This window comes from Schistocerca nitens, chromosome 10 (assembly GCF_023898315.1).
Source record: "Schistocerca nitens isolate TAMUIC-IGC-003100 chromosome 10, iqSchNite1.1, whole genome shotgun sequence".
Classification (NCBI taxonomy): domain Eukaryota; kingdom Metazoa; phylum Arthropoda; class Insecta; order Orthoptera; family Acrididae; genus Schistocerca; species Schistocerca nitens.
The window spans coordinates 87489569-87515010 of record NC_064623.1 but is presented as its reverse complement, the minus strand read 5'-3'; the positions used below and the strand labels follow the sequence as shown (position 1 = coordinate 87515010).

The window sequence follows — 25442 nt, the reverse complement described above, 5'->3', positions numbered from 1 at the left end:
CGCGAAAATGTATCAGTCTGCGACCAGCTGTCGGCGAGTGCGTGCAGATCTGACTCCTCCTCCGCGGATTGTGTTCTTAATTCAGCCATACAGCAGGTAGGTCTTATGTTTTGTGTTTGTAAATGTCAGCTGCCCGTTGGTTTGTTGAGAGGAACCGGGAAAAGAGCGGTGCTGTTGTTACTTATGTACACAGAGCACGGGACATAAGGAGGGAGTCCCCTATCGAATCCTGAAACTACCATACAAGGTTAACTTCACAGCGGATTCGCTTAGCCGCTTAACATGAATGCTAGGATGGTTTCTTTACACAGGTCTCAACCGATTTTCTACCTCAAGATATGTGCTTCACTGCAGGGAAAAACGAGCAAGTGCATTTACCGTCACCATACACAAACTGAGTTTTATTTTCGTTCTTTGTTCGTGATTTAATAAATTAAACTATCAATTGGCACGTAAAATATTATTTCGTGCTATTCACTTGTGCTGCGGAAACGACCAACACAAGAACTACGGGCAAAATATATCTTTAACTTAGCCATAAAATTTTGCCATTAATAAAAATGTAGAATTACAGAAAATCTGAAGGTTTACTTTACTATTATTTTCAAAATAACAGTGGCCCACAGTGTACCTGGAAACCGTTTGGTTTAATTCTCTGACCGCATAATATTGCGTTAACTCTGTTGATCTTAGAAAAAGACGATCGGACTTCGAAGCAAAAGAAAGTGATTGCATGTTCAATTGTAATTAATGGCTGAAAGATAATATATCTGAACTTGGCAACTACAGTTAATTCCTATACCATACGAAAAGCTTCCGTATTTAAATATTTCATCTTTGTTTGACTGTTATGAACTTTTCTCTTTATAACAACTCACATGACGGCAATCTCGACGGCAAAGGAAAATCAGTTGAGAAACACACCAATAGCGAGACAATACAGCAATGGCCGATTTCACCACTGACTCGTCTTCATACAATCCGTAATGCATGAGGATCTTTGTCTTCTTCGTTCTCATTACAGTGATACTAGTACAATGTTTATAATGATCACTGGTCTACCGCAGACGAAAAATATCGTACACATTAATTATTATTTCACTTCGTGCGTACATGACCCTTTCATGACGACATTAATAATTTCAATGAAAAACAAAGGAAAATTCCTTTAATTTTGGCTGTAACGCTATATGCTCGTGGTGTTTTAGAGTCCATGTTTACTAGACTTTTTCCCTTTGAATGGTCGTTCCTGCCACATCTCGGAACACTGACCATTCCTGCTTGAACGCCCTGTATACATATATACGTTCTACGACTTCTAAACTGACTTACCCCGCTAACTGAAGGAGGACTAACAGTTTAAAATAGAATGAGAATCACATTGCAACCTGCAATTTTTCACGTTACGACGCAAGCGGCAAGTTACGGGACAAGTCCTGGGATCAAACGGGGATGGAACCCTACTCATTAGAGTTCGCAGCCTGTTAAACTCACTGTGATGGTTTGAAAGCATTACAAACATACGAAAATGTTTCGCACTGTGTGACATGAATAGTTGTATCATCACAGCTGATACTGCTCAGCAGTCTTATCGCGTTTTTTGTTTGCAGCTGGCGTGCGAAATGTTCTCTCCACAGTATCGTTTGTCTAGTGTTTGTGCAATAATTTGAAGTGTAGTTTAAAATGTAGTTGGTCATTGTATACGATGTATCATAATGTGTTACTACCATTCCATGCCTGAATGATTAATAACTTCAAAATAAGGTAGCCGTACTGGGCAGGGTAGACAGAATGAGAGCGAAGGTAGCATGACTGTTTTGCAGTCACAGTGTGTCACCATAGGTAATGTGGTGTCACCGCCAGACACCACACTTGCTAGGTGGTAGCCTTTAAATCGGCCGCGGTCCGTTAGTATACGTCGGACCCGCGTGTCGCCACTATCAGTGATTGCAGACCGAGCGCCGCCACACGGCAGGTCTAGAGAGATTTCCTAGCACTCGCCCCAGTTGTACAGCCGACTTTGCTAGCGATGGTTCACTGACAAATTACGCTCTCATTTGCCGAGACGATAGTTAGCATAGCCTTCAGCTACGTCATTTGCTACGACCTAGCAAGGCGCCATTATCATTTGCTATTTATCTTGTGATGCATGTACCGTCAGACCGGTGTTTACCAATTATGGATTAAAGTTAAGTATTCCAGAAGCTACGTACTTTTTTTACTAGACTCAACTCCTTTAACTGTTCCAGACCTCACGCCAGCCTGTGTGAGCTTAAACGCGTGCCTTTCGGCTATCTCATAGTGGCTGGGCTGTCTTGCCAAGTCACAACAGGTAACATGACCTTTTCATTCCCCCACGCACACACACACTTGTTTAAAATTAAAGATCGTAAATGTTTAGTTTAATTCTTCAAATGATTACAAAGGTAATTTCTAAAACTCTGAAAATTGTAAGTTGTCTTCAATTTTATGGTTTCCGGCCAGTGGCGGATGCATATGGGGGACGCCCGGGCGGTGGGACGCCCCCCCCCCCCCCTTTGCCGCCCGCATTTGCACCCACGCCGCCGACGCCAGTCAGCCCGCACACTATTCGTTCGTTTCTTTCGTCCGTCGACTCGAATGAATCGTTTCTGTCTGGCACATAGACAGCTAACACATACCTACGAGAAAACACGCGACGATTCTAGTGATCTCGATTCTGTCTGGCATATGTGTCTTGTAGATGTGTATAATCAGTTTAAATAAAACTATCTTAAACTTTGCATGTGATTTGACTATTTTTTATTACGGTAAATGTAAAGGTAGCTCAAGATATCTCTAGCGCCCCCTTCTTGAGGTTTTTGTGTATCCACCACTCTTTCCGGCACAAAACAAAGTGCGAGTTGTTGCACTGTAGTTGCATATCGGCGAGTGTAAAAGTTTTTCTGTTTTATCAACAGTATCTGCTGGAACTAGATTTAAAATGACACTTAGTTCACATACCTATTGTCAACTGGATTACATAGTGTTCGTTCTGTAGACCGTTAGTGAAAAGCTTGTTGAAGATGTGGAAAATGTCAGGAAAACAATTCATAACATGTGTTAACGCCGGCCGCTGTGGCCGAGTGGTTCTGGACGCTTCAGTCCGGAACCGCGCTGCTGCTACGGTCGCAGGTTCGAATCCTGCCTCGGGCATGGATGGGTGTGATGTCGTTAGGTCAGTTACGTTCAAGTAGTTCTAAGTCTAGGGGACTGATAACCTCAGATGTTGAATCCCATAGTTGCCATTTGAACCTTTTTTTGAATATGTGTTTACAAAAGAAGTGCTGTGCTAATGTTCCCTTCACAAAAATGGCTCTGAGCACTATGGGACTCAACTGCTGAGGTCATTAGTCTCCTAGAACTTAGAACTAGTTAAACCGAACTAACATAAGGACATCACAAACATCCATGCCCGAGGCAGGATTCGAACCTGCGACTGTAGCGGTCTTGCGGTTCCAGACTGCAGCGCCTTTAACCGCACGGCCACTTCGGCCGGCGTTCCATTCACAGACAAATGAGATGACCATCAATATTCTTTAAGTGATGTTCTGTAGCGCAGCCTGAAGCTTGGGCCAGGCTGAGAGGTGACGGTTTAGTCGTGACTTAGCGAGCGATAGTATTATGTCAACCGTTTTTGGTCAGATGTTTGAAGGGGGGACTCCCTAGGTGTTACACAGTGAATTATTGTCCGAATTTTCACAGGCAAACGAAGAGTGGGAAATGGACAAAAGAGGTATCAAATTGACGAGGCTGAATTCTGATTGAATTGAGAAAAACAAAGTAATTGAAACTAATCGGGCAAAGACAGAAAAATTGTTGATATGAGGAGAAAGTGAAATATTTCGCGAATAGCTGCTGCTAGCTACGTGAATGAAGTATCAAACAATATCAACTCACAGCATAAATTGGAACTGTTCTGTTTTCTCTTGATCTGCACGGTGTTAACGATAACAGAAAGCCGATCGGTATTTAACAAACTATATTTCATGCTCTCTGAAAAAGGCTTGAAAATAAAATATGTTCAGAAAACAGTCAAACATTTTATTCAAATGGTTCAATGGCTCTGAGCACTATGGGACTTAACTTCTGAGGTCATGAGTCTCCTAGAACTTAGAACTACTTAAACCTAACTAACCTAAGGACATCACACACACCCATGCCCGAGGCAGGTTTCGAACCTGCGACCGTATCGGTCGTGCGGTTCCAGACTGTAGCGCCTAGAAATAAGGTTTCAGTTAAATAAGGTTTCAATTAAGAATATAAAGTTGTTTGTTTAACAGAATTTTAAAGAGTACTAGAGGATTTTTGTTTGGTGGAATTTCGCTGAGTGGGCTCTTTACGTCATTAATGTACGAGAATCTCAGCTGCAGTGCATGACTTCGAGCATCACGGAATGGCGCGTCGGAAGTTTCTATAACCTATTTTATTTCGTACTTTTAGACAAAACCTTTCGAAGATTTTTCAAGTCTTTCATATACAGTGTGCATTCCATACTTACACTGACGTCCCTGATGAAAACCTCTTTTCGCACTGTAGTCAAATATTTTGATATCGTTAATACGCCTGTAAGCTTCCATAACAAGCAAGTACGCCACCTGTTCGCGTGCATGTCTCGTTAATTTCTCGGTTTTTATTTTCCCAATTTTTTTCGTGCCGTGTTCGACGTCATACAACAGTCCTTTCTGGAGGCTCATATTAGAGCCGTTCGAGGCCCACGAGAAAGACAGGCCGCGGCGCGTACGACACGAAGGTAGTCCTGAACTCGCTCGCTCGCTCAGCTCAGCTGACAATATGCGTTTCTAAACCTGTTAACTCGCAGCTGGGCGTGTAAGTACTAACGAGAATTGCTTCTTCCACTGAAATCTGCGATTATGAAGTCTTACTGATCAACAGCACTACAACAAAATTTAATTTCAGATCAATACTCGATATAAATGGTATAATGATTTTATAGCATTTAGTCTCTTCTGCTTAACAGTACTCATTACATGCTGGAAGTGGTGCCTTATGCAACTGATAATCATTTTAGCATTTTTTTTTTTTTTTTTTTTTACGCCAGTACAGCCGTAACAAATTATAAGTAGGCCCATGGACTACCCATCGTATAGGACTAATAACAGTGAGGTTCCAGCAGAAGATTCAGTTTTCGTTTGTACGGACACGCCTAGTTACGAATTAACAGGCGTAGAAACGTAGTTTGTCTGCTGATTTGAGTCAGCTAGCGAGCGCAGGACTACCTTCATGACGTACGCGCCGCGGCCTGTCTTTCTCGTGGGCCTCGAGAGCCGTTATAATGACGTCATCGGTGCTTCGGCGCGATATCGCGTTGTTGCGTCAGCCTGCTGCCACTTCAGGTCTCAACTTGCTCGCTGGCTGGCCGGAGCGCTTTATCACTGCTCTATTTATACGCGCGCCAGAGCGACTCGTTAGTATAACTGTGCTGTTGTTTTGCAGTTTTTGCGATGTATACGTAACTGTGTTGACCTTCCACCTCTGCTGTACTTACTCTGTGCGACACACTCGCGTTGACTGTGTTTTTAATGACGATATAACTCACTCCCGTCTGTATGAGAAAACTCTGATCTTCCTGGTGTGTTCATATCCGTGAAAAAGTGTTGTAACGGCAGTGTGCAAAGAATTTATATCACGAGATGCCGCTAAACAATTGATCAATTTGCATGTTTACTGGTGGACAATATTTGCATTATACCGGCTCACAAATGTCGTGTGGGCCGCAGTTATCGTAATGTGTTAATGCGGAACTGACTTACGCTGGAAAAGATTAATTTCTGGTGCTTCTTCACTCACCGCATTAAGTGTAGGGCGATGAAACACAACTGAAAAATGAACTTAACATCACAGATTCCTTTACACCAGTGCAACATATTCCGTTTAAGAAAAGTGAGAGCGTGGTATTAAAGTTTACGTGAGATTTGAAAAACTGCTCGATTTCTGCAAAATTTCATCGGTTACCGAAAGTTTTTTTTTTGTGTTAGATGGACTAATTACGTTTCTCAGAGCCTGCAGATTAGACTTGGCCACTGCTTCTATGTTTCGATACAGTGTATCGATACGTGGAACTGTTTCAGTGTTTCGGAACGGCTGTGGTTCACTGTTTCGAAACAGTGGTGTTTCACTCCGTCCCTGTCTCGGATGACCGGACCAGATTAGATTTCGAGCCAGACACAGAAACTGTATCGTTGTTTCAAAATAAGGCTGTTTAAGTCCACCTGTGCTTAGAACGGACTAATTGTATCGAAACAGTGATGTTTCATTCCGCTCTGTGTCGGACGAGATTCGGGCTCGGCACAGGTACTGAAACACAATATACCACTTCATGAAACACTTTCAAGAGTGTCGAAATCTTTTTGACAAGCAATAGCATGAAGCTTAAGATATCCGCAAATAAAGCTTCGTTTCTAGCGGACTCTCCTATTCCGAAATGGCGTAACATCTGCTTTATAAACACTAACCAAACAATGAAACAACGCATATTATTCACATTCAAAATAATAAATATGTGAAAATCATTCAGTTAAATTACACTTTTTATATACACTCCTGGAAATGGAAAAAAGAACACATTGACACCGGTGTGTCAGACCCACCATACTTGCTCCAGACACTGCGAGAGGGCTGTACAAGCAATGATCACACGCACGGCACAGCAGACACACCAGGAACCGCGGTGTTGGCCGTCGAATGGCGCTAGCTGCGCAGCATTTGTGCACCGCCGCCGTCAGTGTCAGCCAGTTTGCCGTGGCATACGGAGCTCCATCGCAGTCTTTAACACTGGTAGCATGCCGCGACAGCGTGGACGTGAACCGTATGTGCAGTTGACGGACTTTGAGCGAGGGCGTATAGTGGGCATGCGGGAGGCCGGGTGGACGTACCGCCGAATTGCTCAACACGTGGGGCGTGAGGTCTCCACAGTACATGGATGTTGTCGCCAGTGTCGGCGGAAGGTGCACGTGCCCGTCGACCTGGGACCGGACCGCAGCGACGCACGGATGCACGCCAAGACCGTAGGATCCTACGCAGTGCCGTAGGGGACCGCACCGCCACTTCCCATCAAATTAGGGACACTGTTGCTCCTGGGGTATCGGCGAGGACCATTCGCAACCGTCTCCATGAAGCTGGGCTACGGTCCCGCACACCGTTAGGCCGTCTTCCGCTCACGCCCCAACATCGTGCAGCCCGCCTCCAGTGGTGTCGCGACAGGCGTGAATGGAGGGACGAATGGAGACGTGTCGTCTTCAGCGATGAGAGTCGCTTCTGCCTTGGTGCCAATGATGGTCGTATGCGTGTTTGGCACCGTGCAGGTGAGCGCCACAATCAGGACTGCATACGACCGAGGCACACAGGGCCAACACCCGGCATCATGGTGTGGAGAGCGATCTCCTACACTGGCCGTACACCACTGGTGATCGTCGAGGGGACACTGAATAGTGCACGGTACATCCAAACCGTCATCGAACCCATCGTTCTACCATTCCTAGACCGGCAAGGGAACTTGCTGTTCCAACAGGACAATGCACGTCCGCATGTATCCCGTGCCACCCAACGTGCTCTAGAAGGTGTAAGTCAACTACCCTGGCCAGCAAGATCTCCGGATCTGTCCCCCATTGAGCATGTTTGGGCTGGATGAAGCGTCGTCTCACGCGGTCTGCACGTCCAGCACGAACACTGGTCCAACTGAGGCGACAGGTGGAAATGGCATGGCAAGCCGTTCCACAGGACTACATCCAGCATCTCTACGATCGTCTCCATGGGAGAATAGCAGCCTGCATTGCTGCGAAAGGTGGATATACACTGTACTAGTGCCGACATTGTGCATGCTCTGTTGCCTGTGTCTATGTGCCTGTGGTTCTGTCAGTGTGATCATGTGATTTATCTGACCCCAGGAATGTGTCAATAAAGTTTCCCCTTCCTGGGACAATGAATTCACGGTGTTCTTATTTCAATTTCCAGGAGTGTAACATACGGTTCTCTGCTCATGTACGGTAATCATATTAAGAAACGCAAGTAAACCTACAACATTTTGAATAAAAAAAGGCTCACAAATGTGAAGTGTGGGCCGCAGTTATCGTAATGTGTTAATGCGAAACAGACTTACGCTAGAAAAAAAGTAGTTCCAATTTTGGCAAACAGGTGCAACTTTAGCGCTGTGAATGCAAGCAGACGTTTAGAAACGTTTCCGTACGTGACGGATTAGCAGTGGGATGTGGGGAGAAAAGGTCAAACAAGTGAGAAAGCCATAGTGTTGATTTTATTTTTAACAGCCGCTTACGCAGTTTGTTCAAAATGAGCACGACGAGATGCTGCATCCGTAGAACGACCTTATCAACAGTTGTTCGCAGCGGCTCCGATGGAATGTGAGCAACGTGTTCGTGTAAACTGGGCTTCAGGTGAAGTATAGATCGAAAGTTGCAACGAAACTACTGTTGCTACGTTACGTGGGGAAGACAGTGAAATTTATTTGGGGCGAAAATTTTCAACATCGCAAAGAGATAATGTGATTTAAACAAACAAAGCTCTTAAATTTGTTGTTATTATTGTGTTCCATAGACATCAAAAAACGTGTCATCATGGGGGTGTTTCTTACTGATCACATTGGCCTCCACCACTCAAAGAATTACTTTCAGACAAATGCAAATGTTTACTGCTAGAACAGTTTCCAAAACATTACACTTTAGTAACTAGTTCTGCAGTGACACTTATATAGTTCAGGTGATTTCTTATACGTATCGTAGTTCTGTGTTATTGTTGTTGTTGTGGTCTACAGTCCACAGACTGGTTTGATGCAGCTCTCCATGCTACTCTATCCTGTGCAAGCTTCTTCATCTCCCAGTACCTACTGCAACCTACATCCTTCTGAATCTGTTTAGTGTATTCGTCTCTTGGGCTCTCTCTACAATTTTTACCCTCCACGCTGCCCTCCAATACTAAATTGGTGATCCCTTGATGCCTCAGAATATGCCCTACCAAGCGATCCCATCTTCTAGTCAAGTTTTGCAACAAATTTCTCTTCTCTCCAATTCTATTCAAAGCGTCCTCATTGGTTATGTGATCTACCCATCTAATCTTCAGCATTCTTCTGTAGCACCACATTTCGAAAGATTCTATTCTCTTCTTGCCTAAACTATTTATCGTCCACGTTTCACTTCCATACATGGCTGCACTCCATGCAAATACTTTCAGAAACGACTTCCTGACACTTAAATCAATACTCGATGTTAACAAATTTCTCTTCTTCAGAAACGCTTTCCTTGCCATTGCCAGTCTTCATTATATATCCTCTCCACTTCGACCATCATCAGTTATTTTGCTCCCCAAATAGCAAAACTCCTTTACTACTTTAAGCGTCTCATTTCCTAATCTAATTCCCGCAGCATCACCCGGATTAATTCGACTACATTGCATTATCCTCGTTTTGATTTTGTTGATGTTCATCTCATATCCTCCTTTCAAGACACTGTCCATTCCGTTCAACTGCTCTTCCAAGTCCTCTGCTGTCTCTGACAGAATTACAATGTCATCGGTGAACCTCAAAGTTTTTATTTCTTTTCCATGGATTTTAATACCTACTCCGAATTTTTCTTTTATTTCCTTCACTGCTTGCTCAATATACAGACATTACCATCGGTGAGAGACTACAGCTCTGCCTCACATCCTTCCCAACCGCTGCTTCCCTTTCATGCCCCTTGACTCTTATAACTGCCATTTGGTTTCTGTACAAATTGTAAATAGCCTTTCGCTCCCTGTATTTTACCCCTGCCAGGTTCAGAATTTGAAAGAGAGTATTCCAGTCAACATTGTCAAAAGCTTTCTCTCAGTCTACAAATGCTAGAAACACAGGTTTGCCTTTCCTTAATCTACACTCCTGGAAATTGAAATAAGAACACCGTGAATTCATTGTCCCAGGAAGGGGAAACTTTATTGACACATTCCTGGGGTCAGATACATCACATGATCACACTGACAGAACCACAGGCACATAGACACAGGCAACAGAGCATGCACAATGTCGGCACTAGTACAGTGTATATCCACCTTTCGTAGCAATGCAGGCTGCTATTCTCCCATGGAGACGATCGTAGAGATGCTGGATGTAGTCCTGTGGAACGGCTTGCCATGCCATTTCCACCTGGCGCCTCAGTTGGACCAGCGTTCGTGCTGGACGTGCAGACCGCGTGAGACGACGCTTCATCCAGTCCCAAACATGCTCAATGGGGGACAGATCCGGAGATCTTGCTGGCCAGGGTAGTTGACTTACACCTTCTAGAGCACGTTGGGTGGCACGGGGTACAGGCGGACGTGCATTGTCCTGTTGGAACAGCAAGTTCCCTTGCCGGTCTAGGAATGGTAGAACGATGGGTTCGATGGCGGTTTGGATGTACCGTGCACTATTCAGTGTCCCCTCGACGATCACCAGTGGTGTACGGCCAGTGTAGGAGATCGCTCCCCACACCATGATGCCGGGTGTTGGCCCTGTGTGCCTCGGTCGTATGCAGTCCTGATTGTGGCGCTCACCTGCACGGCGCCAAACACGCATACGACCATCATTGGCACCAAGGCAGAAGCGACTCTCATCGCTGAAGACGACACGTCTCCATTCGTCCCTCCATTCACGCCTGTCGCGACACCACTGGAGGCGGGCTGCACGATGTTGGGGCGTGAGCGGAAGACGGCCTAACGGTGTGCGGGACCGTAGCCCAGCTTCATGGAGACGGTTGCGAATGGTCCTCGCCGATACCCCAGGAGCAACAGTGTCCCTAATTTGCTGGGAAGTGGCGGTGCGGTCCCCTACGGCACTGCGTAGGATCCTACGGTCTTGGCGTGCATCCGTGCGTCGCTGCGGTCCGGTCCCAGATAGACGGGCACGTGCACCTTCCGCCGACTACTGGCGACAACATCGATGTACTGTGGAGACCTCACGCCCCACGTGTTGAGCAATTCGGCGGTACGTCCACCCGGCCTCCCGCATGCCCACTATACGCCCTCGCTCAAAGTCCGTCAACTGCACATACGGTTCACGTCCACGCTGTCGCGGCATGCTACCAGTGTTAAAGACTGCGATGGAGCTCCGTATGCCACGGCAAACTGGCTGACACTGACGGCGGCGGTGCACAAATGCTGTGCAGCTAGCGCCATTCGACGGCCAACACCGCGGTTCCTGGTGTGTCCGCTGTGCCGTGCGTGTGATCATTGCTTGTACAGCCCTCTCGCAGTGTCCGGAGCAAGTATGGTGGGTCTGACACACCGGTGTCAATGTGTTCTTTTTTCCATTTCCAGGAGTGTATTTTTTATAAGTCGTAGGGTCAGTATTGCCTCACGTGTTCCAACATTTCTACGGAACCGTAACTCGCAGTAATCTGCTTCCTGCTGCTGCTGCTGAAGTAGTCGTTGCCTCGGTCCATTTCATCTGCTAACTGGATCAAGTTACGTGAATTCCATGAAATAATCCAGGTATTAAGTCGTTTTTATCGTACAACGTGCCACACCATTTCTTCTTAGTAGGAGCCCACTCCACGCAAGAGGCTACATGGTCACAATACCGTGTTACAACAATTACATTATTGCACAGATATGCGACACAGTGGTTGTGTCTCAAAACTGTCTCCAACTGTCCATTCTTGAGTCTTGTGCTCCTCCTATTTATGCGTTTGTTAACAATCAAGTCAACAAAATTACAGTGTAAATTTATTAAATTAACACTTAAAAGTTTAACATTTTTATGAGTAACTATTCACAAAACCTTGCTTATTTTATCCTGAACCTGGCGAATACAATATAAAAGACTTTTACATAGGATATACATCATATTATATAAAATACTGAAAGAGAACAATGCTAACCTAAACTTTCTTAATTATGGCTTCATTTGTAAATGCAAAATATTGCGATCATATATTAGACAAGCATGACCTACTAGTAACCAAATGGAATAATAAATTTTATGAGATTTAATGTACGCTACTGGCCATTAAAATTGCTACACCACGAAGATGACGTGCTACAGACGCGAAATTTAACTGACAGGAAGAAGATGCTGTGATGTGCAAATGATTAGCTTTCAGACCATTCACACAAGGTTGGCACCGGTGGCGACACGTACAACGTGCTGCCAAGAGGAAAGTTTCCAACCGATTTCTCATACACAAACAGCAGTTGACCGGCGTTGTCTGTTGAAACGTTGTTGTGATGCCTCGTGTAAGGAGGAGAAATGCGTACCATCACGTTTCCGACTTTGATAAAGGTCGGACTGTAGCCTATCGCGATTGCGGTTTATTGTATCGCAACATTGCTGTTCGCGTTGGTAGAGATCCAATGACTGTTAGCAGAATATGGAATCGGTGGGTTCAGGAGGGTAATACGGAACGCCGTGCTGGATCCCAACGGACTCGTATCACTAGCAATCGAGATGACAGGCATCTTATCTGCATGGCTGTAACGGATCGTGCAGCCACGTCTCGATCCCTGAGTCAACAGATGGGGACGTTTGCAAGACAGCAACCATCTGCACGAACAGTTCGACGTCGTTTGCAGCAGCATGGACTATCAGCTCGGAGACCACGGCCGCCGTTACCCTTGACGCTGCATCGCATCACAGACAGGAGCGCCTGCGATGGTGTACTCAACGACGAACCTTGGTGCACGAATGGCCAAATGTCATTTTTTCGGATGAATCCAGGTTCTGTTTACAGCATTATGATGGTGGCATCCGTGTTTGGCGACATCGCGGTGAACGCACATTGGAAGCGTGTGTTCGTCGTCGACACACTGGCGTATCACCCGGCGTGAGGGTATAGGGTGCCATTGGTTACACGTCTCGATCACCTCGTGTTAGCATTGACGGCACTTTGAACAGTGGTCGTTACATTTCTGTGGGGAAAGTTGAAGGATGTTTGCTATCGTGATCCAGCGACAAAGCCTTACAACATGCATCAGCGCATTGTCAATGCATGTGCGAACATTACACGTATCACATTGGAACAACCGAAAAAAAAATGTTCAAACGTACCTACGTTCTGTATTTTAATTTTAAAAAACCTACCCGTTACCAACTGTTCGTCTAAAATTGTGAGCCATATGTTTCTGACTATTACAGCGCCATCTATCACAAACCGAAAAAAGTGGTCCAACTATGACTTTTATATTTCTTTACGTACTACATGAATAGGTAATAAAAAATGGGGGTTCCTGTTTTAAAAAACTAAGTTGATATCCGTTTGATCTATGGTAGCGCCATCTAGCGGACCAGCCATAGCGCCATCTGGTTTCCTCCTTCAAGCTAGACAAGTTTCGTACTTTGTAGTTTTTTCGTTTGACGCTTATTTCGTGAGATATTTGGCGCGGTCACGATCAATGGACCACCCTGTATATATATATCGGCAAGAAAAGACCTTCTGAGGACACTACACTTCCTTATAGATGCGGCCGCAAGATTACGACCGAGTCAGTGGCGCCAGAGAGAACAGTTATGCGATCAAGTTTTGTGTTATTCTTGAAAAGCTGAAACAGGCCTTATCAAGAGCATGAGTTTTTCGCTGGCGCAAATCATTTTTGGAAGGCGGAGAACACGTTGAAGATGAGCCTCGCTCAGGTAGCAAGATTGCTTTTCTGATTCCTTTGTTCCTCCAGGACAAACTGTCAACCAAGTCTTTTACTGGAAACGCTCGAGAAAAGGGTGAACCGATTGAGACCAGACATTACAGAGAGGTGGATGTTGCATCACGACAATGCCCCATGCCACACGACCACTTCCATCCGGTAATTTTCGACCTCAAAAGTCATTCCTGTTGTCTCAAGCCCCTCTCCCCTCCCATTCACCTAACCTGTGTCCTTTTGACTTTTTTGTTTCCCCGAAATTCAAAAATGTCTTAACAGGTCGTCAATTTGGAACTCTGGGAAAAATTCAAAGAATGTGACTGACATGTAATGGCTCTACCAGATGAAGCCTGTCAGCGTCGCAACCAAGACTTGGAACAACGACTTTACAGCTGCCAAAAGGAATCGCTTTGAAGGGGACAATGTAGTTGTTCAAAAAAATTAAATACTTTATTAGGTAAAAAAACCAGCCTTATTATTTTCCTCACACGTCTCGCATATTGACGCTAGATGTGATGAACGGTGATCATGTGCTAACGTGCTACGGTACACTGTAAATATCGCACTAAAATTATGCGATTTCTCTTCGAATGCGAGCCGGAAAACGCCCTAAAATCACGCCATTTCGCTTCGAATGTGTGCTGGTATGCAAATAAAACGGACGAAAACATGTTTGTAGCGATCCCTGCGCGATATCTAGAAACCTGTCACGAGTGCCGAAATGGTCAGCTGCGCAACGATGAAGGGTTGCAGCTGTCTGTTTCCCACTGCGCAAGCTCCGATGTGACGTCATTGGTGTCGTCACTTAGGGTGCTACATTGCTCACAGCACCAGGCCAGTATTTTTGTTCGAATGTGCGGATAAACTATTGTGCAGACTCTGTAGAAGATTTGCTAAAGAGGTCCTTTTCCACTAGATCTTTGGAGCGGAATGTGGGAGTTAAAAGATTTAGACAGACTTAATTCAAATATAAATCTTACAAGGGGCGGGAATGGGATGGGGCTCACTGATTTGGCTTAGACAATGAGTGGAAACAGATAGATGCACCTTCCAAATTCCCACAATATTTCACTTGAGTAGGTCATAGGAACAGTTAAAGTGCTCTCTACGTGTTTATGAGTAAGTATGTGGGACTTTTTTAACAGTACTCTACGTACAGGTGCTGTGGGGTAGTGGTCAAGCACGCAAACTGAAAATTCGATGGCTCGTGTGCGATTCATGCTGCTAGCTCATTTCTTCTTTTATTTTATTTTATTCCTCACAGTTTTAACAATTTATTATATCATTTAAATATATTTAAATAGTTTCATTTATTTGCATAAAATTATTATATTCAATCTCGGTAGGACTACTACCTTGTAAATCAAAACGCCATAGATGATAGTAAAAAACGCGAGTATACAAGGAAAATTAGTATGAAAGTGATGAAGAGAGTTGGATATGTGAGAGTGATGTTTGCAATGAACTCTTTTGCTTTCCATGTTTGTAACTTGGGAATAGCGATGCATGAGGTACAAGAGGATTAAAATATAGGACATATTATTGCATTAAATATTACATAGTGGAAATCCTAAACGAATAAGTAATACCTTTAACTTTGGTATTCCTGTTGTCCTCAGACACAAGTTATATACACACATCAGAAAAGGTTTTGCATCACCTCATTTCCGAGAGTTCCGGAACCTGTACATAAAATTTGAATAGAGATCAACCGCGCTTTTGGCTCATGGAAACCACACATTGCATGTTTTACCACCACACAGCGAGATCTTCTGAGGTGGTGGTCCAGACTGATGTACACAGCCGGCCGCTGTGCTCTAGCGGTTCTAGGCGCGCAGTCCGGAACCGCGCGACTGCTACGGTCGCAGGTTCGAATCCTGCCTCGGGCATGGATGTGTGTGATGTACTTAGGTTAGTTAGGTTTAAGTAGTTCTAAGTTCTAGGGGACTGATGACCACAGATGTTAAGTCCCATAGTGCTCAGAACCATTTGAACCATTTTTTTTTTTTATGTACACATCGGTACCTCTAATACTCAGTAGCACGTCCTATTGCATTATTGCATGCCTGTATTCGTCGTGGCATACTATCCACAACTTCATCAAGGCACTGTTGGTCCAGATTGTACCACTCCTCAACGGAAATGCGGCGTAGATCCCTCAGAGCGGTTGGCGGGTCACGTCGTCCATAAACAGCTCTTTTCAATCCATCCCAGGCAAGTTAGATAGGATTTATGTCTGGAGATCATGCTGGCCAGTCTAGTCGAGCGATGCCGTTATCCTGAAGGAAGTCATTCACAAGATGTGCACGATGGGGGCGTGAATTGTCGTCCATGAAGACGAATGCCTCGCCAGCATGCTGCCGATATGATTGCACTATCGGTCGGAGGATGGCATTCACGTATCTTACAGCCCTTACGGCGCCTTCCATTACCACCAGCGGCGTACGTCAGCCCCACATAATGCCACCTTAAAACAGCTGGGAACCTCCACCTTCATGCACTCGCTGGACAGTGTGTCTAAGGTGTTCAACCTGACCGGGTTGCCTCCAAAAACGTCTCCAACGGTTGTCTGGTAGAAGGCATATGCGATACTCATCGGTGAACATGATGCTAATTCTGAGCGCTCCATTCGGCATGTTGTTGGGCTCAACCGTACCACGCTGCATGGTGTCGTTGTTGCAAAGATGGACCTCGCCATAAACGTCGGGAGTGAAGTTGCGCATCATGCAGGCTATTGCGCACAGCGTGAGTCGTAACATGACGTCCTGTGGCTGCACGATAAGCATTATTCAAGATGGTGGCGTTGCTATCAGAGTTCCTCCGAACCATAATCCGTAGGTAGCGGTCATCCACTGCTGTAGTAGCCCTCGGGCGGACTGAGCGAGGCATGTCATCGACAGTTCCTGTCTCTCTGTATCTCCTCCATGTCCGAATAACTGCGCTTTGGTTCACTCCCAAACGCCTGGACACTTCCCTTATGAGAGCCATTCCTGGCACAAAGTAACAATGCGGACGCGATCGAACGACGGTATTGACCGTCTATGCATGGTTGAACTGCAGACAACTCGAGCCGTGTACCTCCTTCCTGGTGGAATGACTGGAACTGATCAGCTGTCGGAGCCCCTCCGTCTAATAGGCGCTGCTCATGCATTGTTGTTTACATCTTTGGGCGGATTTAGTGACATCTCTGTGTCTGTGATATAATATCCACAGTCAACGTCTATCTTCAGGATTTCTGGGTACTGGGATGATGTAAAACATTTTTTGATGTATGTAGAATAAATAGGATTCTGTTCGACAGGAGAAACAATGAAAAATGAATTAGTACAGTCATACAAATAGCTAGGAACAATGGGCGTATCACACATCAAAAAATAAAAACACAAATACAAAACAACATATCCAACATTTCGAGAATTCAAGAAAATTAACAAGCCACAAACCCACAAACACACGAACGCGATGACGGCACGACACAGAAAAGAAGCAGATGGTACACAATCACATACACACATAATTAACACACTGAGTTGCATATGTACTAAAGAAACAGGACTTCTAAATAGCATATAAAGTTTTGGAAACTCTCCAATCAAACTTAAGCCAACTAGCAATCAACAGTGAGAAGTTTCAGAGATCAGGATGAAAAAACTTGAAGGTCAAAGACAGTACAAAGAACACATCGCGTGTTTGAAGTACGAAAAAAGATCCATTCCACTTTTGCAGAGCACTTAAATCCTCGTAACCACCATCCTACGAACATGGTACAAGATGTAAAAATAATAGCGTAAACAACCATACCAAATGCCTTATACGAATGCAGAAAAGCTGTCTAAACCCATAAAGCCATTGCCGAGAGCAAACTTATCATAAATGATCAGACACACAGATTCTCTTCTAAACTTATTAAATGAAATAAGATAAAAATCATCCCACTTGTACATACAGCTAAATTAAAACACACATCCTGCCTCGGGCATGGATGTGTGTGATGTCTTTAGGTTAGTTAGGTTTAAGTAGTTCTAAGTTCTAGGGGACTGATGACCTCAGAAGTTAAGTCCCATAGTGCTCAGAGCCATTTGAACCATTCTCTCTCTCTCTCTCTCTCTCTCTCTCTCTCTCTCTCTCACACACACACACACACACACACACACACACACAAGGTGATTTTTTGCGCTCTGGGGATTGATCAATGAGAGGATATGGAACAATAAAGATGAAATGAACTTACGTCCAGAAATGCATGGTTTCCAGGCTAGAGACCATTTATTCAGTGACACATTGTTACAAAAAATGGTTCAAATGGCTCTGAGCACTATGGGACTCAACTGCTGTGGTTATCAGTCCCCTAGAACTTAGAACTACTTAAACCTAACTAACCTAAGGACATCACACACATCCATGCCCGAGGCAGGATTCGAACCTGCGACCGTAGCAGTCGCACGGTTCCGGACTGTGCGCCTAGAACCGCGAGACCACCGCGGCCGGCGATTGTTACAGAGACTGCGGCCTAATACACGCTGTACCATGCAACCACAGTTGCGGTATGTGTTGAACGTGGTTTCCATGTGCCTCAACACGTGCGTGCATGTGCCATAGCATGTTCTGTCTCACACATTCACATCGGACAGGCTGCATCCGAAGAGTGTCAAAGGATGCGTCCTTCATGATTTTCTGTTTTCTTAAAAACCGGCGAAACACTTTTACAAACACTGAATGCTGTGGTTGTTATCGGCGCCCGTTGCCATTTGCCTTTCTGTAAGTAAACACAGTGTTAGCGAGCTCTCGATTCGGGCACCATTGTGTACAATGCTGTATCACATCTATTACTAGGTGAGTCAGCAAGAGAAGTGAATCTAACACAACATTACCAATTTATACGGCAGTAGAGGACGCTAAGGCATGAAGGATGAGGAAACAGTACCATCCTCTAGGAAGTAACAATGGCTGCATGATATAGGGCGTATTAGACCACATTCTCCGTAACAATGTATAATTGAATAAATGGTCTCTAGCATGGAAATCATGCATTTCAGAACATAAGTTCATTGGACCTTTTTTGTTTCATATCCTCTTATCGACCAATCCCTAGAGTTTGTACACGGTGGAAAAAAATCACCCGAGAGAGAGAGCGACAGAGAAAGAGAGAGAGAGAGAGACCGACCGTCATCTAATCATACCAAAATAAAAACCGATTCATTCAGACACATACAAAAATAGATCACAGATATCAAGAAAACACATTCAATAGTTGGCAGTAACATTTGATCGTTGTCAATAACATTCGACAGTTGGCAAGACCAACCGGAACTTAACATCAAAACGAATGTTCAGTTCCTAGTATTGTGAAGTCTGAAAACAAATTTCGAATGGTAATTATAAGGAGAAGAACAGCGCAAGCAAGGGAATAAAAATAATTTTTAGAACAACATCCTCGAAACATGCAATCATTACTTAAAATACTCATCATAGAAAAGCAAACTGCCAGAACCGTTGATAACCTGGACATACAACGTCCCAAACGTAAACTAAATAGTGTAAATAATACTTTTGCAAAGTATAAAGGCGCAACGCATGTGGTACAAAAACTGTTTCATTCGCTGAAATTATATGGTCCAAAAGTAAAAATCATCAACATACTGTAATATACCGGGTGAGTCACTAACTATTGCCACCGAAAGTATGATAGTAGCAGCAAAGTTGGGACAAATTTTGTATGGGACTACGGGGGCCATAATATGACGTCGGTTTTTTGTTGCTGGGTGGGGTCGCGTCAGAAATATGAAGGTCAACTTTGCTTTCTTAAGTGATATGTTATAGTTTAGTTCTTATTTTCTGATAGCGGCTATTGAGACTAATCCAATGATGTGTAACAGTGAGGTCTTTGAAGGTCAGCGAGGGTCAAAATGGTGGCATGAACGTCCATTTACAGAAGGTGTTCGAAATGATGACCATTGGTATCAATGCAGTGCTGCAATCTTCTTATCATGGATTGAGTGGTATTCCTTATCACTTCGGCACTTATCGAAGCTTCTGTTCTTTCCTTGTCTGGAATGATTATCGTCCACACTGCACTTCGAGATGCCGGCCGGTGTGCCGAGCGTTTCTAGGCGCTTCAGTCTGGAACCGCGCGACCGCTACGGTCGCAGGTTCGAATCCTGCCTCGGGCATGGATGGCTCTGAGCACTATGGAACTTAACATCTGAAGTCATCAGTCCCCTAGACTAAATGAACCAAAAATATTGGCATCTTAACTAAAAAAGCAAGAATTATAAACACATAAAACATAAAATAATAAGAACTACTTAAACCTAAGGACATCACACACATTCATGCCCGAGGCAGGATTCGAACCTGCGACCGAAGCAGTCGCGCAGTTCCAGACTGAAGCGCCTAGAACCGCTCGGCCACCGCGGCCGGCGGGCATGGATGTGTGTGCTGTCCTTAGGTTAGTTAGGTTTAAATAGTTCTAAGTTCTAGGGGACTGATGACCTCAGATGTTGAGTCCCATAGTACTCAGAGCAATATTTTTTTTTTATTTTTTTATTTATTTTATTTTATTTTATTTTATTTTTTTGCACTTCGGGATAGCGATACATTTCAGACAAATGCCTTCAGAAAGAACTTTAGAGTGCTCAAATGTACTTCAGATGCTAGAATATTTCTCTTTTCCACAAACTCTTTTCTCGCTACTGCCAGTCTGTAGTTTATATCCTCTATACTTTGACTTTTGTCGGTTGTCTTGTCAGCAAAACTCGTTTATTTCATTCACTGTCTTATTTTTAACCCAATTTCATCAGTATCACCTACCTCAATTTTAATTACTCTTCATTACCTCTGTCTTTTTTTGGGTGATTTTCATCTTCGAACATGTTTCAAACAAAGTATCCATTCCCTTCAACTGATGTTGCAGGTACTTTGGCATCTCTGATTACAGATTCTCAATAACATCAATAAGCCTTAAAATTTTTATTACTTCTCCCAGATCTTTTATTAGCTACCTAACTTTCTCCTTGGTTTCCTTCATTTCTTGCTCAACATACAGACTGAGTTATATACAGGATAGGTCCACTGCTTCCTTTTCACGTACTTCAGCTCTTACGATATTGCAGTGCAGTTTCTCTGCAAGTTATAGATAACCTTTCACTCCCTGTATTTTATCCTTGCTATCTTCATCATTTCAAACAGTGTATTTTAATCATTTTTATCAAAAAATTTTATCTAAATCTAATAACGCAATAAACGTGAACTTGCCTTTCTTCAGGCAATCTTTACGTCGTTGAGTCAGTATTGCACTGTAGGTTCTTGCATTTCCCCAGAATAAAAATTGATCTTCACTAAGAGCGGATTCTACAAGTTCTTCCATCTTTCTGTAAATAATTCATGTCAGTATTTTGCAACCTGGTGAGCACCTGCCTTCTTTGGAACTACAATTTATTACATTCTGTCTGAAGCATGGAGATATTTAGCCTGTCTCACTTATGATAATGATGTAAGCCAAAGCAATGAATTAAAATTTGTACCTGCACCAGGAAATGATGCCAGGTCTCTTGTTTACTGGGTAGATGCGCTATTGTTATGCAACATTGGCACTACAGACACCACACCTGCACATACTGTCCCAGTACGTCTCCCTCACTGATAAAAATTTCAACTCACACCTCAGCCCATTGCTGTTCCCCTTCAAAACAAGCATCGGTGCTGCCAGTGCTCTCCAATAATGGAATGAGTGAAAGGGGGTACTGGCAGGATTAACCTCAATTCGCTAATTGCTAAAGTGCTGTTCCAGTATTGGAGAGTTTAGAAGGGGGATTTTATCCTCGAGGGAGACGTGCATCTGTGGTATATGAAGTACCAGTGTGGCTTAGTAAATAGCATACCTGCTTAGTAAGCAGGCGTCCCAAGTTCGAATCCTGGTGCCAGTACAAATTTTAATCCATTGCTTTGGCCTACATTATTATCGTAGATAAAGAAGCAACTTACTAAGCCTCAGGAATAACGACCATACACGATTAATATCTCATATATCTTGCACAATCTCAATAATTCTGAGAGGATGTCGTTTACTCCAGGGGTCTGATTTCAACTTAGGTCTTTCAGTGCTCTGTCAAATTCCTGTCGCAATGTCATATCTCCCATCTCATCTTCACCTATTTCCTCTCCTCTTTCTATTACATTTTCCTCAAGCTTGTCTCCCGTGTATAGACCTTCTGTACTTTCTTTCCACCTTTCAACTTTCTCTCCTGTGCTTAGTACTGGCTTGCCATCTGAATTCTTCATATTCATTCAGTTGCTTCTTTTTCCTACAAAAGACTTGTAGTTTGCTCTAGGCGCCATCTATCTTTCCCCTAGCTGTGCACACTTCTACAGCCTTGCATTTGTCCTGTAGCTATAATTGCATTGACTTTTGCACTTCCTGTCAATTTAATTTTTTAGATACCTGTATTCACTTTGCCTCCTTTATTTGTGCCATTTCCATACTGTCTCTTTCCGTCAGTTAAATGCAATACCTGCTGTTGTTATCCAGGAATTTCTACTAGATGTTGCCTTCTCTTTTGAGTTATCTATTCGTCTTCTATTGTATTCATGTCTCTCATTCGGTCCTACGTTGCCTTATGCTACTTCTGAAACTGTCAGTAGACTCTGGTTCCTTCATTTTTCCAGTATCCATCTCCAGAATTTTCTTTCTTTCTGTAATGTGTTCAGTTCTAATTGCGACTCATTAATAATAAATTCTGGTCAACAATTGTTCCGGCACATGTGTGCAGTTCAAAATCTGACTAATAAATCTCTGTGTTATCATTATGTAACCTATTTCAAACCTTCTGGTGGTTCCAGATCTCCTCCATGTACAGGACCTTCTTCCATGATACTTAAAGCAAGTATTATCAATGTTTACATTGCGTTCTACTTCATGGCTTTCAATTTTATTCTCCCCTCCCATGAACGTTCCCCTACTACTTTTCCTTCCTTCTACCAAAATTACATTTTCATCTTCCTTAACTGTTTAAATAATTTGTTTTATCTCGTCATGCAACAGTTCAATTTTTTCATCAAGCATATAAACTTTTACTATTATGGTGGGTGTTAGTTTTGTATTTGTAAGTACTATGACAATGCGTTCGTCATGCTGTTTGTACTAGCTTATCTGCATTCTGGTTTTCTTATTCAATGTTATACTCCTTCATTATCACTATTTTTTTTGTATTGATAATCATTTACTGACCTGACCAGAACTCCTGTTCTTCCTAACACCACACTTCAGCTCTACCACAATATCTAACTACAAGCTATTCATCTCGTTTTATATTCAGTAACCTACCTACCCAATTAATGGATGTGACATTTAGTGCTCTGAATAGCAGAAGGTCAGTTTTGTTTCTCCTAATGAGAACATTCTCTTGCCTCCTAATGGGTTGAGCAACATCAGCAATGAGGGTTGACCCTCTCTCAGTTTGCTTTCAGTTGTTGGCTCCCATTTATTTCCTTGTAACTGCAGATAACTTCTTTTTATAGTCATCACTATTTTGACTAGTTCAGTTTGTTCCATTATGATTTCGTCTTTTGTGCCCATTCTTCAACTCAGAATAGCACTTGCACCTTACATTCTGAATTATTTGTTCAATGCTTTCCGAACTCTGTCTTCTGCCACAGCTTTTACTCGGTACTAGACTCATATTTGATGGACGATTCACGTCCAGCCATTCTGATTTCGTTTTCCAGCTCCAGTTTCTGTCTTCCGTTACAGCTTTCACTTTTTACGACACTGGACTTGTATTTGAGCAGACGATTCACGTCCAGCCATACTAATTTCGTTTTCCATGGTTTCCTAAATCGCTTAAGGCAAACGTATGGTTCCTTCTTGATCATTCCTTAATCTGAGCTTTTCCCCCATCTCTAATGACTTCATTGTTGATAGGATACTAAAGACTAGTACTCCTCGCAATCTTACTTACTCTCTATAGCTCCCTGTACAGTTTCTTTACACATAATTACAATGTCAGTATTTATTCTGTTTTCTTCAGGGACGAGTCTGACAGCTTACAACAACATCATGGGTTTGAGTCTCCACAAGGCAGCAGCGTCTGGGGACGTGAGAGAACTCCAGGGCTTGCTGGATTCAGGGGTTGATGTTAACCACGAAGACCAGCAGAGGCAGACAGCACTCCACAAGGCTGCGGAGAGAGGCCACGAGGAGGCCGTCGTGCTGTTACTGAGAGCTGGCGCAGATCCCAGTCTCTGCAACAACTGGGGGAGGACGCCACTGCACCTGGCGGCCAGGGAGGGCCACGAGCGTGCTCTCAGGTTCCTGATCAGGGCCGGGGCAGCCATCAATGCGGTCGACTCGTGGCAGCGCTCTCCTCTCCACCTGGCAGCCATAAACGGCCATGAAAAGTGTGTCAGGCGCCTGCTGAAGGCAGGGGCCGACGCCGAGGTCGCTGACAACTGGGGGAGGACGGCTCTGCACATGGCGGCGAAGGACGGGCGCGAACCCACCGTGTGGTGGCTCCTGCACTGCGGGGCAGACTCCGGTGCTGCAGACAGCTGGGGAAGGACAGCGTTGCACCTGGCAGCCAAGCAAGGCCACGAGCAGACGGTGAGGTGCCTCCTCCACATGCGTGCCAACCATAGCCCTCGCGACAGCTGGCAGCGGACTCCACTCCACCTGGCAGCCAAGAATGGCCACGTGGAGTGTGGGAAATGCCTGCTGTCGGCGAGGGCCGACCTCGGCGCCGTCGACAACTGGCAGCGAACGCCTCTCCACCTGGCAGCGAAGAAAGGCTCTGGGCAGAGCATCCCCTGGCTGGTCCGATCCGGGGCCAATGTTAATGCGAGGGATGGTTGGCAGAGGACGCCTCTGCATCTGGCAGTAATAAATGGCAAAGATATGGCTGTCTTGAACCTCCTGTGCATGGGAGCTGATGCTACATTGTGGGATAGGTGGCAGAGTACACCTTTGGACTTGGCAACTGCCAATCGTGATGAAGTCCTCATTAGGATGTTGATGTATGCACAAGGAAACGCTGGAATCTGCGCTATGGATCACAATTAACATGCTTTTAACAGGGATAACATAATGACTGTGAGACCACAGAGACGATCTATGCAGTTTTCCATAGTCTAAGAACATCCAGTGTAAGTCTCCCTGTCAGTGCAGAGATGAATTGATTCTCCAGTGCTGACAGGGCAAGGTCATACGATTTTCAATAGCGCATCTCACACTGTTGCACCATGGTTTTGAAAAACAAGCTTCAGCTGAAAAATAAAATGTATGCACAGCTAGACATTATTATCACTTTTCAGAAGAATGTTCCTTGGCTATCGAAAAGATCTACACACAAAACCCTTCATTGCAATGAACACATTTATAAACGTCCATCCACAAAAATTCGTCGCTCTTATATCAATGTACTTAAGGTAAAAAAGAACACATTAAGTGTGGAAAAATAGATGAAGAATAGGTGTACAAAATGACACTTTTCTTTCACTCAGATGGATTCATTGTCCTGTTAACAATATACACTCAACTTTTCGCCACACATACGAATCTACCAAATTGCTGGGAAGTTTTCAAAAACCCTATTCAGTTCATGTTCACTACGTTAAGCAGTTTGCCACAAAGCCTTTCTATTTTCTAAGCAACCCCTCTCATGTACTACAGATAGAACCTTGCAGTACCTTACCTCTGTATTGTTCAAATGGCTGCTCACCTTTCATATTTACACTTCTTTTATTGATACTCTCTACCCTTCTCCACATTTTCACCACCACTGAACACATCCAGCAACTGCGATATTCTGTCTCTATCC

At 44.1% G+C, this 25442-nt stretch overlaps 1 protein-coding gene across 1 annotated transcript; it reads left to right on the top strand.

Annotated features, from left to right (window-relative positions):
• LOC126210331 (ankyrin repeat and protein kinase domain-containing protein 1-like) lies at positions 1-25061 on the top strand. The gene is made up of 2 exons (XM_049939533.1): positions 1-96; positions 23658-25061. Exon 2 carries the CDS (start codon positions 23687-23689, stop codon positions 24683-24685), a length of 999 nt encoding a protein of 332 aa, XP_049795490.1. The 5' UTR covers positions 1-96; positions 23658-23686; the 3' UTR covers positions 24686-25061.
• Positions 25062-25442: the final 381 nt, after the last annotated feature.